Source organism: Galeopterus variegatus, unplaced genomic scaffold (assembly GCF_000696425.1).
Source record: "Galeopterus variegatus unplaced genomic scaffold, G_variegatus-3.0.2 Scaffold3039, whole genome shotgun sequence".
Classification (NCBI taxonomy): domain Eukaryota; kingdom Metazoa; phylum Chordata; class Mammalia; order Dermoptera; family Cynocephalidae; genus Galeopterus; species Galeopterus variegatus.
In genome coordinates, this window is record NW_007729150.1 from 11,311 (window position 1) to 27,177 (window position 15,867).

The 15,867-nt window shown below is 40.4% G+C and overlaps 1 protein-coding gene across 1 annotated transcript in view; it reads left to right on the forward strand.

The window, feature by feature from the left end:
* Positions 1 to 15,867, forward strand: part of CDC14A (cell division cycle 14A) — a 147,132-nt gene that overhangs the window by 6,156 nt on the left and 125,109 nt on the right. Inside the window, exon 3 of the mRNA XM_008583784.1 lies at positions 15,162 to 15,237. Within this exon, the coding sequence (XP_008582006.1) occupies positions 15,162 to 15,237 (76 nt within the window). The remainder of the gene's footprint in view (positions 1 to 15,161; positions 15,238 to 15,867) is intronic.

The following is a 15,867-nucleotide window of genomic DNA, read 5'->3' on the forward strand; positions in this document are numbered from 1 at the left end:
GGAACCGGTCTGTATGTGGGATCCGAACCCTCGGTGGGAGCGCTGCCGCGCTCCCAAGTGGGGCACTGTAGCAGTGCGCCACCGGGCGGGCCTTGACTGTCATATCATAATGTGCATGTCTCTAAAGAAAAGGGTGTATTTATATACATTATCACACAGGGCCTCATAGAGCCCTAAAACTGTGTCACTATTTGCTGAATGTTTAAATGAAATGCTAAATGATCACCTTAAACTATTATTTTTGAATCAGGAAGTAGACTCTTTAAATATTAGGCTGTGGATACTCTGGACACAGCTGTGTTTTGTGCAGATGTTTATTTAGTTATAAAAGGATGATAGCTCTATGATGGAAATGGCAACCTTCTGAGAAGCTGGTGGAGAAAATTTAGCAAAGTGGCCGCATAAGGAAGAAAGTTTGAATTTTCTGCTTGATTTTTAAACATTATTATAAAGGCCTGAGCAGTTTTATTAAAATGTGGATTATAAGAAGTCATACTTTGTCCTTGAGTTGTGATTTCACAGGTCAGAATTAAAATCAGAGCATAGACTAACACACATGTAGTACAAAAACAGTCTCATAAAAAGGGAGCCTTTCAAAGAAGGTTTATCTGTATTTGATTAAGCTACAAATAATGCAAAACTCTCCAGAAAGGCTAATTCTTTGGTATTGGAATTGGGCCCTGTAATCCAAATAGAGGCTTACTTTTAATAACTTGGCTCACATTTTTTTGGCTCAAGTTAGCAAAATCAAATATGTTAATTGTTATAATCTTTGTATGCCCCTCCTAATGGTGATCATGGGTGTAGGGTTGGATGTTAATGGCACAGAAAGCCAGTTTGTTGTGAAGAATAGCTTCATTTTCAACCATGTCCATTTTTGTTTCTTCTCTCCTGGGGTTTGCAAAGGAAAGGTACCGAAATGCAGGAGAGAGCTCTTCATAAATGCAGGAGAGAGCTCTTCATAGAGATTCTCTGGGAACTGAATTTTAAGCAGTCTCTGAAGTGACTCAAAGAATTTCAGCAAATGTTTTAGCATGTTAAGAATGAGCAGCCTTTAATGAGGACTAATTAGCTAAATGGGAGGTTTAAATAATTTAAAACATTGAATTTTCATTTAAACTTTATTGAAGCAGTGGGATATTAATGCATCCAGGAGTTGTTGGATAAATAATTTATAGAGGAATGATTTATTTTATCTTGTCTATAGCATATATTAGAGTCAAAATGTGAATGTAGGATGTCTTTGAGTGAAGTACAGAAAAACTTCTCTTGCCTGGAAATATTTGTGGGAATGAGCATTTAGGTTAGATGTAGGTGAGAAAAGAAACCCTTTTGGTTTTTCAGTTTTTATTTCAAATTTAATATGTGGCAAGTAGGATAGTTTAATGGAAAATTTGGTGCCACTTACATGCACGTACACATATATATGATCTTATGGAGCATTGTTATTAGGGTCATCATTTAGTACCTCACCTCTCATTATAAAATTGCTATCATATAGACAGAAGAGGAGATTTGGTTGAATTCAGAGACAGATTTAACCATGGGAATAATGATAAAGCCATAACAACAATAGCTAACATTTATAGCCCTGTGCTAGATAGTGTTCTAAGTGCTTTACACACACACATTAACTCAGTTAACAACCCTAGGAGTTAGATGCTATTATTGTCACCACTTTACAAATGAGGAAACTGAGGCCCAGAGAAGGTAAGTCTATTGCTAGTAGTAAGTGGGAGAAGGGGGATTCAAGCCACAGGCAGTCCACCCCGGAGTCCATGATCTCATGTGTCCAGCAAGTTCCCAGTTGTCCTGAGCCTGAGGCTGTTGGGGAGGGTGTGGGACAGCTTTGCCCCTCCCTGGCAGGCTTGACCCTTCTAACTTGGGTGGTGATAGCTTTAGAAAGAAATGTGCCACTGAATGTGTAAACAAACTATGTCCAGGTGATATCTGGGAATATGTGTTGGTAATTAAATTTTTTTTTTGTAATCTACTTTTGTGGGTGAAATTTTGCCTTTTCTCCTTTCAATGAACTGCCAAAAAGGGAGAAAAGAAATTGAGTTAATTATTATTGTGTATTAGGAGGACATGTAAAATAAGAGAAGTCCATTTTTTATAAGCCTATGAAAACTGCTTTCGGAGGCTGCCTGGTGAAATGCTCTGGCTCCTTAACTGGTATAACCTAAGATATAATGATGTCTGCATAGAATTCTTCTAAAAACCCAGAAAAATTACTTAGGTTTTAAAAGATGATAGATTTCTATTTTCTTCCCTTTTTTCTTTCCCACCATCCTGACCTTGCAAAAATAACCCAGTATTGTTTAGGGCAGATTTTTTTTCACCTTCTGTTTTGAACACATGAGTTTTAGGCATGTGCTTCTGTATGTGTAAACCTATGTATACAGTCAATGTTATGTAGTATGCATTATAAGGAAGTAGGCGTATCTGTGTACATTTATAGTAAGTCCTTAGTTTTGTGATCCACTAGAGTCAAACTTTACTTTCTAGATATTGATGTATTTAAATATGTTAATTAAATTATTTTAATAGTTTTGCACTCTTAGGCATTCATAGTGTGTAGTCAGTCTCTAATCTTCATAACAATGAACTGTCATTCAGTTCTTTTAGTTTGCTTGAAATAAGCCTGGTGAAAACGCAAAATTTAACCAGGATACTAAGGAAAGTTTTCTTAACAGGGCTAGTCTTAATCAGGCAGCCTGAGAGAAGAACCCAAGTGGGCTGCAGGAGAGCCCAGTGGAGAGCTGTTTGCCATCCAAGTTCTTTCTGTGCCAGGTCACCACAGGGCGGCTTCATTATTTTGTTTGAAGTAGATTCTTAAGACATCACATGTTCTCATTTGTAAGTTCATAAACACATTCCCAAGCCAAAAGTAAATGACTTTTACTTAGCCACAGCTTAATACACTTTTGTGCTTAAAAAAAAAAAAAAGACTGGACACATTTTAATGGGAAGTAAAAAGCATAACTTGAAACTTGTAAGTGGTTGAAAATTACTATAAAATACAAGAAACTAACATTTAGTTGGGACAGATTTTGATGGAGAGCACTGTTAATGCTTTGGAGACACACACCTATATAAAGAAGGAAATGGAAACAAATACAGTGCAGGGAAACATATGACGAAAGCTGCAAATGTATGTGTTTGGAGTCCAAAAAAGGAAGAGATTATTACTGCCAGGGTGATAAAGACTTCATAGAGTGATGTTTGAACTAGCTTTTGAAGGGTGTGTAAGAGCAAAGAGTACATTTTATGATCTCTGTGAGGACCAGTACTACCTGTTTTTGCTCACCATTGTATCCCTGCACCTAGCACAGTGCCTGGCATAGAACAGAAATAGTGCTGAAGGCATTTTAGTTGAATGAGTGAATGAGTGAGTGAGGAAGGAAGGAAAGAAAGGAAAGAAGAGATTTGGGGCAGTGTCATGAGAAAAGGTACAGGAGATGTTTGGGAACAGCAAGATTCTGTAAGGTGAGGTATATTATTTAAATAGTGAGCAGTCACAGGTGAGGCAGGACACTTACATAGTTGGGGACTGGATTGTGGAAAGCCACTGGATATAAGTCAATTCTGCTTATTTATGAATGGCAGAGAGACTGACCAGGGCTCTGCTTTAAGATGAGTACTCTCATGGCTGACAATTGGGGGTCAGTTAGGCTATGGCAGGATGGGATTAGAGTTGTAGCAAGGGGAGCAGAAGGTCAGATGGGGAGAGGCTAGAAAGGATGAACTGACTGGATTTGGGACTGACCAGAGGAGGGTGGGAAGGAGGAATTGAAGATGAGTTCAGAGTTTTTGGCTTGGGTGACTGGGGGAAAGTGACACCTTTAAGTAGGTGAAACGTAAATCAGAAGAAGGAGCTGCCTTTTTTTGTTGTTGTTCTGTTTTATTTTGTTTTGGGGATGAGAGATAGGAAGTAAAAAGGGGTCATTATAATGGAGTCTTTGTCTTTTGTGATCTTTAGGCAGAAAGTAGATAATGCCTGTCCTGGATATTTAGATATTTTCTTGTTTAAAATCTGGGGAGGTGGGTAGAACTGCTGATTTCAAGTTCCTTTCTGGCTTTGTGATTTGAGTTGGGCTTTCTATACTTTTTTTTTTTTTAAAAGATGACCGGTAAGTGGATCTTAACCCTTGACTTGGTGTTGTCAGCACCATGCTCACCCATTGAGCTAATCGGCCATCCCTGTATGGGATCTGAACCTGTGGCCTTGGTGTTATCAGCACCACACTCTCCCAAGTGAGCCACGGGCTGGCCCTGGGCTTTCTATACTTAATTGTGGGATTCATTGTTTCTTTAAACATTTTTTTTTTTCCTTTTTGTCTTTTTTCGTGACCGGCAACGGATCGCAACCCTCAGTGTTGCGCCCGTACCGGACCGGGACCGGCCACGGGATCGCAACCCTCGGTGTTGCTCCCGCCCCTCGCTCAGCCAGTGAGCGGCTGGTCTGTATGTGGGATCCGAACCCTCGGCGGGAGCGCCACCGCGCTTCCCACTCGGCACACTACAGCAGTGCGCCACCGGGCCGGCCCCCCTTTTTGTCTTTTTTACTGACCGGTAACGGGATCGCAACCCTCGGTGTTGTGCCCGCACCTCGCTCAGCCAGTGAGCGGGGGAACTGGTCACCATGTGGGATTGGAACCCTCGGCGGGAGTGCTGCCGCGCTCCCAAGCGGAGCACTCTCCAGTGCACCACCGGGCCGGCCCTAAACATTTTTTTTTTTTTTTAAATGTTAATTTCAATTTGCTTCAAAAATGTTCATTTTGTTAATCAACTAAATTCTTTCAGAACCACCAAAGAATTCTGTGTTTGAACAAGAGCCATCAAAAATATTGCTCTCTTTATCTGTAATTATGTAATATTCTCAGTTCTTGACAACTTGGAAACATCTGGTAAATGATCATAATTATTTGCGGTTGACAATGAATTCCTTTATTATGAGGAAAGTTTGTGCAAACTGTAGTTTTTGAATAAAATGTTTCCTTTATTAATTTATTATTTTGGTCTTACACATGTTTGTATACTATTGACAAACTGAAGAATTTGCCAGTTTGGATTTATTTTGTTATAAAATTTAATTTTCTTTTGAGAACCAGAAAAGGTGGTTTATTTCAAATTTGGTCTCCTTGATCGATATTCTCTAGTACTGCATTTATTCAGTTTTGTCTGGGAATGTGACGTTTCAGAGAGGCAACTTCTAGAGAGAATTGGAAAATTGCCATTTCGAAATATCAAAGCAGTTTTATAATTTAAATAATTTCTGGAAACCTTTCTCAAATGAATCTACATTTCTGTCTTCTTAAAGAACTTCCTGATCATGATTTGCTTTTTTTTCTATAATACTCAGACCCCATCTTTATGAATACATTGATCGAACAGTTTCACTGTAATTCAGGGGTAGTTTTAGGGACTCCTAAGGAATAAAGCGCTCTCTGCTGATGTGCCAGATGTCCCCTGTTTGCTAAACATCTTGTGTCTTATAGTGGTTTTAATTTATTCAGCCAGTTTTCATCGATGCCTTACTACTATGAGTTGAGTGCTTTCTAGGTGCTGCTCACTGTCGATTTAGCTTTATACATTGCTGTCCATGTACTGGCCACTAGTAGCTACCTCCTCCCAGTGATCTGCTGATGAGTCTAATATACTGTGGGCATAGAAAGCAGATATTGCCTTTTATTAGCATTTCGTACAAAATAAGATTAAATAGATTCTGAGTGAGACTGGGACTCTCTCGTAAACATAGCTAAAGGGCATGGGTTTTGTGGCAGGCTTTAGAGGAAACAATACAACTTTGTTTTTGGCTTGCTTATGTATAACTGATTTCTTATTCTATACCTTTCTCTTCCTTTCAAAGGAGTGTGGAACTAATATAGCATTTATATTAGTCCTGGTAGTCAAATTAATCTGAAATGATAAAAATATTTTATTTTTTTTGTGGATGATAAAGAAAAAGGTTTAAAACAGTCTCTTCTAGGAAGCCGTGAATGGTGGGCTTGCAAAATAGTGCCTTCAAGGTTCTGCTAGACCCTTTCCCTAGTGTTAAATGTTCTGTTTTGTCCCGTAGTGCCCTTGAGCAGATTGCCTGCAGCTCTAGAAAACCCAACTGTAAAGGTTTAAGCTGGTTTTAACTTGGTAAAACTCTCAGACAGAATTGAAGGGGCTCCTAAGAAAAAAGGAGGATTTAGGGTGATGAATCGTTGGGGTGAGTCTTTTCAGATTATGAGTAACTTCTGGAGCAAGCCACATTTAGAATGTGCCGGTAATAAAGAAGCGTCTGCAGGGGGAAGACTGGGGGGATGTGCTTAACCCTTCCATGCACGGAGAGGATTGGATTTCGCCATTCCCAGTTCCCTTATTGGCCCTTCCTTCTTAGGTCATTTTGTCAGTTTTGTCTATTTAGTCTTATTTTGTACCCAAAGCTTGTAAAATGTGATGTATCTCCCCACATTTAACCTGGTATACAGTTTAGAAGGATTAGAGTGGAAGAAGGAAGTATTTTTGCAGGTGACCCAACCATGTCTCAGTCTTTTATTCATTTACTCAGTCATCTCTGTGCCAGGTGCTAGGGATACAACAGTGAACATATTTTAGCCCAGTCCTGTTCTCATGGAGCTTATATGGTCCCATTGGACCAGAGGGAGAACATTAATCAAATATTCAGATACAAGATTATCTGTAAGCGCCCTGAAGGGAAGACCTACAGTTGTTTGAAAGCACATAACAACAGAGCCTGGTCTGTGTGTGTGTGTGTGTGTGTGATGGGTAGGGGTGGGGAAGAATTCCCTGAGGAAGTGTGATGAGCTGAGTAGATGTTAACTAGGCCAGGGAGGGCGGCTGGAGATTACTAGTAATAAAATGGGGGGAATGGTACAAAATGAGACCCTAAAGAGACATTGGGAAGGGTCGCGCCACCCAGGGCCTTGCAGGCAAGGTTGAGGGTGTGGTTTTGATTCATAGAGCTTAGAAGGCTAATGTGATCATCGCAGCACGTTTTAGAGTAATTTTTTTTCAGGGCTTCAGCTGCTTTATGAAATGTGAAGGTTAGCCTTTTATACGGGGGATCAGTCATCATTCTGTTTTCTATCTTTTTTTTTTTTTCCTTTTTGTCTTTTTTCGTGTCCGGCAACGGATCGCAACCCTTAGTGTCGCACCCGTACCGGACCGGGACCGGCAATGGGATTGCAACCCTCGGTGTTGCTCCCACACCTCGCTCAGCCAGTGAGCGGGAACCGGTCTGTATGTGGGATCCGAGCCCTTGGCGGGAGCGCTGCCGCGCTCCCAAGCGGCACATTGTAGCAGTGCGCCACCCGGCCGGCCCCATCATTCTGTTTTCTAAAGTCACACGTATACGGTCTGCACAGCTCTTTTGCCTTCAGCGCCTGCCACTGACTGATGGGGTTAATTTACAGTGGTTGAGAATGTTCCTGTGGGAGTGAATTTTAATCTTACTACTGCATTCCTGAAGACTTCTCCTTTTGTTTTCATTAATCTGAGTCTCCAAGGGGGTTTTCATTAATTAACAGAATTTCAGAAGGTTCCTTGATACCATCTGGTCTGTTGTTTGGCTTTAAGGCAAAGTGGTAGCCCTCAGCAATTTTACAGAAGAGGCAGCTGAAGCCTTACATGACCCTGCTACTTGCCCCAGGTTAAGAAATACCTAAGCAGAGAAGAGTTCCCCACACTTAAGTGTTGTATAGCTGGACTTTCCTAAAAACTTGGATGATGCATCAAAGGACTGGAGTAAGAGTTGATAAATGGGGTTCTCTCCTTCCTTTATGATCTCAGCAAATGTCAAACTTTATTCAGATAAGCAAATAATAGTGATGTCAAGATTTCCAATATATGAAGCTGCTTTCTAGTTTGTGGGTTTGCTCTCCAGCTGTGCAGAAAGCATAGTGCAGAAAGCAGGGAGGAAGCTGTGTTCTTCCCCTTCCCTGGGGAGATACTAAGGGAAACATCTTCTGTACCCAGACCCAACACTTTATATAGTAGCTAGAAATGTGATATAAGATAGGACATGATAGCTGGAAAGAATTTTAGAAGCCATCTAAGTCAGAGGCTTCATTTGGTAGATGAGGACATGGAGTCCCAGAGAGGCTAAGACACCAGCCCAGGGACACTGAGTGACCAAGGTGAGACTGGAATCCCTCGGCTCCCTGAGATCCTTAGTCCTACATCAGACTGCTATGTGCATGGGAAGCTTGTGCTGGGGAAGCTGTTCCCCAGGACGGTGGCATCAGTGGGTGTGGGTGGTTATGCTGTAAGAGCTTGGGCAAAAACTCACACTTGTGCCCTTATCTTAGGGTAGCATTCGCTGAGCAGTTAGGACCTTTTTGAAATGTGATCATTATGAGTTCTGGCCATGTACAGGAACTTTATCATCTGACTGGAAGGCTGCTGCTAATATTCTATTGATAGGGAAAATATTAGGTGGTGTGCATAGCCCAGAGGGGGCACTGATTAATTTCACCAAAATTATATTTATATACACACATGTGTAATCTCATTGTGCTTTGGTTGATACTTCTACCTTAGCACTTATCACACTGTAGTAATATCTTTACTTGTCTTCTTAATAGGTGGTAAGCTCCCTGTGAGTAGGGGACTGGCGGTTAGCAGGTTTTCAGTAAATATTCGAGTGAGTGAATGAAAGAACAGACAAAAAGTATCAGCAATATTGGTAAAAAATTAGGGTCGGCATGCCTTATAATGATCTTATATAATTTTTTTCATCCTATTTTTAAAGCAATTTTATTTTGTTTTAGTTTTTTTGGTATTGCAGGCACTCTGATTAATTTGCTAACTTGTAGCACCTTGCTCAGAATAGGTGGTCGTAAATTTGGTTGAATGAATGGGTCATGCTTAGAATGCAGCTTACCTTTTTGCTGAGGAGTTGAAAATTTTCACATGAAGCTTTTAATATGTAGAGTAAGATATAACAGTGCTTCAAACAATGATTTCTCTGGGAATGGACTCACTTAAATGATAGTTTATTAGAAAAAGCAAAGACTAATGATACGTCATAAATTTTATAAATCTGTGAGGAGATAGACATACTGGGTATGACAAAGAAGCTTCTAGGCCCAGCTTCTGTTTCCTTTCAAATCCATAGTACCAGCACTTGTAGGTAGGGAGTGACACTGGCAATTGTTTGCTCTGATCCTCAGGCTCCCATTTCTTTGTCCTCCCCACAAGGAGATGGCCCTCCTACCCCCCCACAACTTAGAGGATTCCAGATGCTCCAATTCTTCGAATTTCTTTTCTGTAAAAACAAGATACAATATTATTTCAGCTATTTACACTTATTAAATAGAAGACAGATTGATTTTCACTTAATAATTCATAAATTTCATTCTACTCATTGACCTATAATTTATCAGCCTTGCTAGAGGAAATTTACAAAATAAATGGAGAGATTCATTTGTTTGTTCGTTCATTCATTTAGAGATAAAGCTGAGGGTACTTTGAAATAATAAAATAATATATCTATGTTTTTCCTTTCCCAGATTGGACCAGAATACTCTTTCCATTATCCAAGACATAATGGGGGTCCTTGCTTGGCTGTGGCTCTAAGCTTATCTCTGCCATTTCTTTCTCCTTTTCACTGTCCCCTGGTTGACAACCTTCCATTTCTCTTCTACTCTGAGCCCAGTTTCTTCAATCTGTTTTTTTTTTTTTTTCCTTTTTGTCTTTTTTTGCGACCGGCAACGGATCGCAACCCTCAGTGTCGCGCCCGTACCGGACCGGGACTGGCAACGGGATCGCAACCCTTGGTGTCGCGTCCGCACCTCGCTCAGCCAGTGAGTAACCGGTCTGTATGTGGGATCCGAACCCTCAGCGGGAGCGCTGCCGCGCTCCCAAGCAGCGCACTGTAGCAGTGCGCCACCGGGCCGGCCCTTCAATCTGTTTTTGTTCCAATTTGCCCACATATATTACACTTTAGCACGTTTGACTCACTTCAGTTGATTATCAATCCATTTTTTATTTTGCTATTTCTCTCTAGCTAATGGTCTGGATTATAAATGTGTTTACATTTTCTCCCACCTCTGGTGAGGAAGATTCTTATAAAGAAGCATGTTGTTGGAAGTTCTCTTCTTTATTGGTATTTTGTTATACCAAAGTTAGTGATAACCCAGCATAGTGTGAGCAACCATGACCGTTTTTCAGTGACCTTGACATTTTCAGATATGTATTAGGTAGCTAAAAAATAATATACACGTAAAACCATATTATTATAAATATATCAGTATTAATATAAACATAAACATTATAGGGAAAGGATATATTGAGTTACCTCAAGACAGAGTTTGTTGGCTATATTTATCTGTGACAATTCTGACTTTTGAAGGCTTAGTCAAAATTGCTCTTGGCTGTATAAAGTTTAAAAAAAAATTAATTAATTACTATTAGTTTTTACATTCTAAGATGTTGTGGAGCAGTTGGGGGAGGGAGACAGGAAAGAGGGGTGGGAGAGAGGGTGGGAGGAGGAGGAAGGAGGGAGGGGGCGTGGTCGAGGCCTGTGGCACAACCCACATGCCAGCAGGGGAGCCTGGGGCACTTCTGGAGGCTGCCTGGTGGTTGTTGCAGGGCGGGATGCAGATGCTGGGGGGCGTGGCTAAGGCCCTTGGCCCTCCCCCCACCCTGGTGTGGTAGCCCAGGGGGCTTCTGGTCCTTGCAGGTTTTATAGGTGTTCTGTGGTGGTGTTAGATCTTTACTGGTTAATATCAGAACTTTGTCTCTAGTTTGTGGGTATTTTGTTTTTTCTTTCAGTTCTGTGAAAGATTATTATTCGCTGTTCCCACCACTTAAACTCTGCACTGGAACTAATGTGTTGTCCTTTGCTTACGTCTAAAATGGGGGAATTTCCTGTAGGGACCAGCACTTGAGCCCTGTAGTTGAGCTACATTGCTGCATTGCTGCATTGCTGCTGATTCCCTGGGGAAGGCTTTTTGACAGCTCAGGTTTTAATTGTTGACCTTGTAAGTACTTCTGGGTCTTGTGAGGTCTGGTACACCCGGGTTGTGTGGAAACTCTGGTCTGGGCCTGAATCTTTTCATCAAACTGCAGTTTTATATTCCTGACCAGTCTCCACTGAGTGGCCCTCTGCTGGTTGGGGGGTGGATCAGCTGTGCATGCTGTGCCCCAGTATTTCCCCAGTGGGCCTGTCTCCCCCAACCCCTGCACTCCAAACACTTCCCATGGGATTGGCCATGTGCCAGTCCCTTGCAATGACTCACTGGTCTCTGAGTGGCTCCTTTTTTCAGTTGTCTGTGGCCTCTTATTCCTATGTGTGTCCGTGGGAACACTGTTAGTGGTCTTGCTGGCCTGGGGTCCACCAAGGCCCTCTTCTCCTCTGCCACCTCCAAGCAACTTCATCCGAAGGGCACAGCTGTGGCTCTTGCCAGCTCCTGCTCCATGTGCTTACCAGGGCCAGGCTTGAAGTGGTCAGGGCTTGAAATGGTCACAGTGGTCCTTTCTCTCATCGTGGCTTCTCCTGCCTTCATGAGCTCCTTAGGTCTCTCCTTCTCTTCCCCTGAGCTCTAGCGTCTCCAGCTTGGCAGTCGTTGCTTTTTAATAGTTGTAAACTTGTTGATTGTGGGAGAGGGGGACTCTGAGGACCATCTACTCTGCCATCTTGACTGGAAGTTCTGGCTGTGCAAAGTTTTTTACTTAATTTCTTAGTGTAACTTAAAGCCCATCCCTCTTTTTGTGTGGTACAAAGGCTGGCCTGTTGAGCTTCAATATAGTGTGGGGTGGGAAGTCCTCTGGGTTAAGATTGCTTATTATTTTTCCACCCTTAACTTGGGCTGTGGCTAAGAAAGAGGCATAACTTCTTCATTGCAGCCATCTTTGGATAGCAGCACATCATTTTGAGGGACCGTAAAGGAGGGTGGGGACTAGATCCTTTCCTGTTTTTCCATTCACTCCTGTTCTAGGTCCCAAACTGGCTTTTTGGAAATATGACCCCCTTGAATAAAAGGGGATAAAAATTATCAGGGTCTAATACCACTGTTGGGAAATATGTGTGCCCTTGAAGGGGGAGGATTTTAATGGTCTTCAGGCATTTCATCTATACCTCATTCATGGTACTTGGCAATTTCTCTAGTGTTTTATAGTTATTTTTGTTCCTATCTTATCTTTTCATCTTGATCAGTAGTGTCCTTCAGCACACAACATTGTCCAACTCTGTAGCCCTTAGCTAAGGGCTTGTAGCTAAGGGCTACAGAGTTGTAGCTAAGGGCTACAGAATTGCCTTTTGAACATATCTCAAGTGATGGGAGAACTGAATTTTTAATTTATTTAACTTTAATTTAAATTTAAATAGTCATGGCGAGTGGCTACCATGGTGGAGAGTGCAGATCAACTCAAGGACAAGGTCTATATTTGATTTACTTTTTCCTGTGTTATTAGAGTATACCAATTTATTTTTCTGGTGTTTGGTGAAATCGGTCTGTTTGTTAACTAGATTGCTTCTAAAAGTCCATGTGGCTAAGCTGACCTTATTGTTAGAAATGTTCAGCTTTGAGTTTGAGACTGTAGTTGGCTTGTAATGTATGAAACTTGAATTCTTTGTGCCTTTCGAAAATTTGTTCAAAGTGAGTTTAAAAAGCTGAAATAACCATAACTAAGAATAACAAATTTATCTTAAAATGCTACAAGCGTCAATATTCATGTTCGAGTAGAAAAGAACAAGGTATGTTAGTCAAAAGCATTGCTTCCAATAACCCAAGAACAAGGAAATCTCCGTTACAGAAATAGGGTTGCCTTAATCAATGCTGGTAGGTACAGATTTGTATACTCTTTCATTTTGTTTCTTTTGAGTGGGTTTTTATTGACTGGGCAGTAACTAGGTTATAGGTATAGGTAATTTTTTTTTTTTAAAGATGACCAGTAAAGGGATCTTAACCCTTGACTTGGTGTTGTCAGTACCACACTCTCCCATGAGAGCTAACCGGCCATCCCTATATGGGGATCCGAACCCGTGGCCTTGGTGTTATCAGCACCACACTCTCCCGAGTGAGCTACGGGCCGGCCCGAGGTATAGTTCATTTTGGATTCATGGGTTTTTTGTTTATATTTATAGAACACTGGGAACTTTAGAAATAAATCAAGAACTTTATTTTAAATCTTTGCAAGTTTCTTCCTTTTTTTTTTGGTGACTTTGTATTCTACTTCTCATAAAGTCTTTGTACAGGGACAGCTAGTTTGGGTGTAACCTGGAATATAAATTCCAAAATACTACCAACTTGCCTAACATAGATAAAAATATACAAGTTCAGTATTTACTTATCTAAGGCAAGTGGCTATTTGCAGATTTGATGTAGTGTAAAACATATTTATGATAGTGTAATTTGGGTGGGAGAAAAAAATTAAATCAATGACTTCCTCAAAATACAAACTTTTGGGTGATGGATTTTTTTTTTTTTTTTTTTTTTTTTTTGGTCACTGGCTGGTATGGGGATCTGAACCTCTGACCTTGGTGTTATCAGTACCATGCTCTCCCAAGTGAGCCACGGCCTGCCCTTGGGGATGGATTTTTGGAAACTTGTTGGTATTTAGTAAATGTGTGGTCTAAGCTAAATTAAATTTAGAGCATTAATGAGACAACTGTTCATAATGAAGACTCATTTGTTGAAGTTTAATATTATGAGTAGGGTATTCTTTTGAGCATATAATGTACAAGATACAGTTTCTGACTGAGAGGTTTACACTGTAGTTGAGCAGGTAGGATCTACACTTAAAAAGATAACTCACAGTATGTGGTAATTTGTGTAGTGAGCCAAAAGAATGGCTCAGATGGTAAGTTTGGGGAACTTTGGGTTAGTGTTTCCTAAGGGTGATTGGAAAGGCTTCATGGAGAGGGTAGGATTTGAACCAGATTTGGGGGAAGCTATTGTGTAACAGAAAGAGAAAAGGACAGCACTCAAGGCAAGGAGGCCAATGTGAGCAGAGGCTTGGGTTGAGAATAGCTGTGGATTATTTGGAAATAAGGAATGGACATGTTTGTTGGAATCATCATTCCATACGGGATCTGTTAGGAGATAAGGTCAACCTGGAAGCTAGGGGCATGTTGCACAGGACTTTGCTTGCTGGGCTAAGGAATTATTCTGAAGGCAGTAAGGAGTCATTAAACATTTTTGAATAGTGGGAGGATATGTGAGAAGTGAAATTTTATGAAAATTAATCTCTATAGTGGAATACAGGACGATTGGGAAGGGGAGAGAGAATTTAAACAGTACAGGTGTGAGATGAAGAAGATCTGGACTTCTGTTGCTAAAGTGAGAATAGAAAAGGAAAGGATGAATTAGAATAGTAGCTTGTTTGATATGTAAGAGTTAAGTTAATATTTATATGTTGTCCTGTTGTGATTGAGAGGTTTCACGCCTGAGTGACTGGAAGAAGCAAGATGGTTTTTAGTCTGGAGGGCTGTTTTGAAGGAGAGTTGGGTTGAGTTTTAGACATTCTGAGTTCCAGGTGATGAAGGGGCCTGTAGTTGGTGGGTCCAGCAGGTAGCTAAAGATGAGGAACACTGATGCTGGGTCTCAAGTGGAGATATATCTTTTCCATAGGGTTATTAGTTAAATTCATGACAGTGGGTGAGAGATCTACAAATTGATGACTGTATTTATAAGGGATGGAGAAAGGGAGAGGAGTGAGGGTGTCTAATAATAAAAAAAGTTTAAGGAGAAAAAAGACCACTGGATTTAAGATACTTGAGGATCGAGAGCAATGTTTGATTGGAATAGTTGGAATTGGAACCCAGAGTATACGAGCTTTATAACTAAGTAGATCATAAAGAAATAAAAGGATATATAGGCCCTGTACATGTTGTTATTTTGGTTCTTTCTTTGCCTTCTTTTCAATACTTTTAATAAAATGTCCTGGCAGAAAATGAAAGGAGGTGGAACTCAAACCTCTTCAACTAGCTCCCTGTTGAGAAACTGGCTGGAATAACTGGAGGGCACTACTAGGGTGAAACTATTAGTTATTTGAATTACCACGAACCAGATTTGTTACATAATGACTCTTACTCCTGAAGATAGTTGAATTTTGATTGTAAATTTAATGAAATTAAAAATGAGCAGTGATGTCACTGAAAATTATACTTCTACTAAATACTACTTTTTTTTTTTTAATCTCAGTTTCTATGCAGATTTTGGACCTCTGAACTTGGCAATGGTGTACAGATACTGCTGTAAACTAAACAAGAAACTAAAAGTGAGTATTGTTGGTGATGTTTATATTTTTGTATTAAAACTTTCGATATGTGAAATCTGCCCAATGGCATTGCTGCGCACATACCATTTAGTCAGGTAATCTTGATCTTTGGAAATTTCTGTAGTAGTTCACCTAGATGTTGAAATTGATCCTCTTGATTACCCCACAAAAGGACATGTTAATCTCTTTCATTTTTCAGGATGAATTGCAATATGATCTGAATGAGGTCATTGGAATAGTGATCTAAGAAAGAAAGTACAAATCCTTTTAGGTTGTTGTTAATAAGTCTTTATCAAATTTCCTTCTAGGATAATTTTTCTGAAACCTTCAGATCTGCTTCTAGAAATTGTTACTGTTTAAAAGGGCTCATCATGGCTGGAGCTCTGGAGCAAAACTGTTTTCTGTCTGGTCAAGTTTGAAATTTTTGTGTATTTTTTGACTGTCATCTCTGTAGAGTTAACAGCCACATGAAATTGATGAACTTACAGTGATAGAGCATGCACTTTACCTGATACGACAGAATTTGGATCATACACTCAGTGTTCATTCTGTATTTTCTATTTTACGTGAGGATCTGGTTTAATTTTCTGTACTTACATGTGGATTTTGGCATCTGGCCTTTTTTTTTTT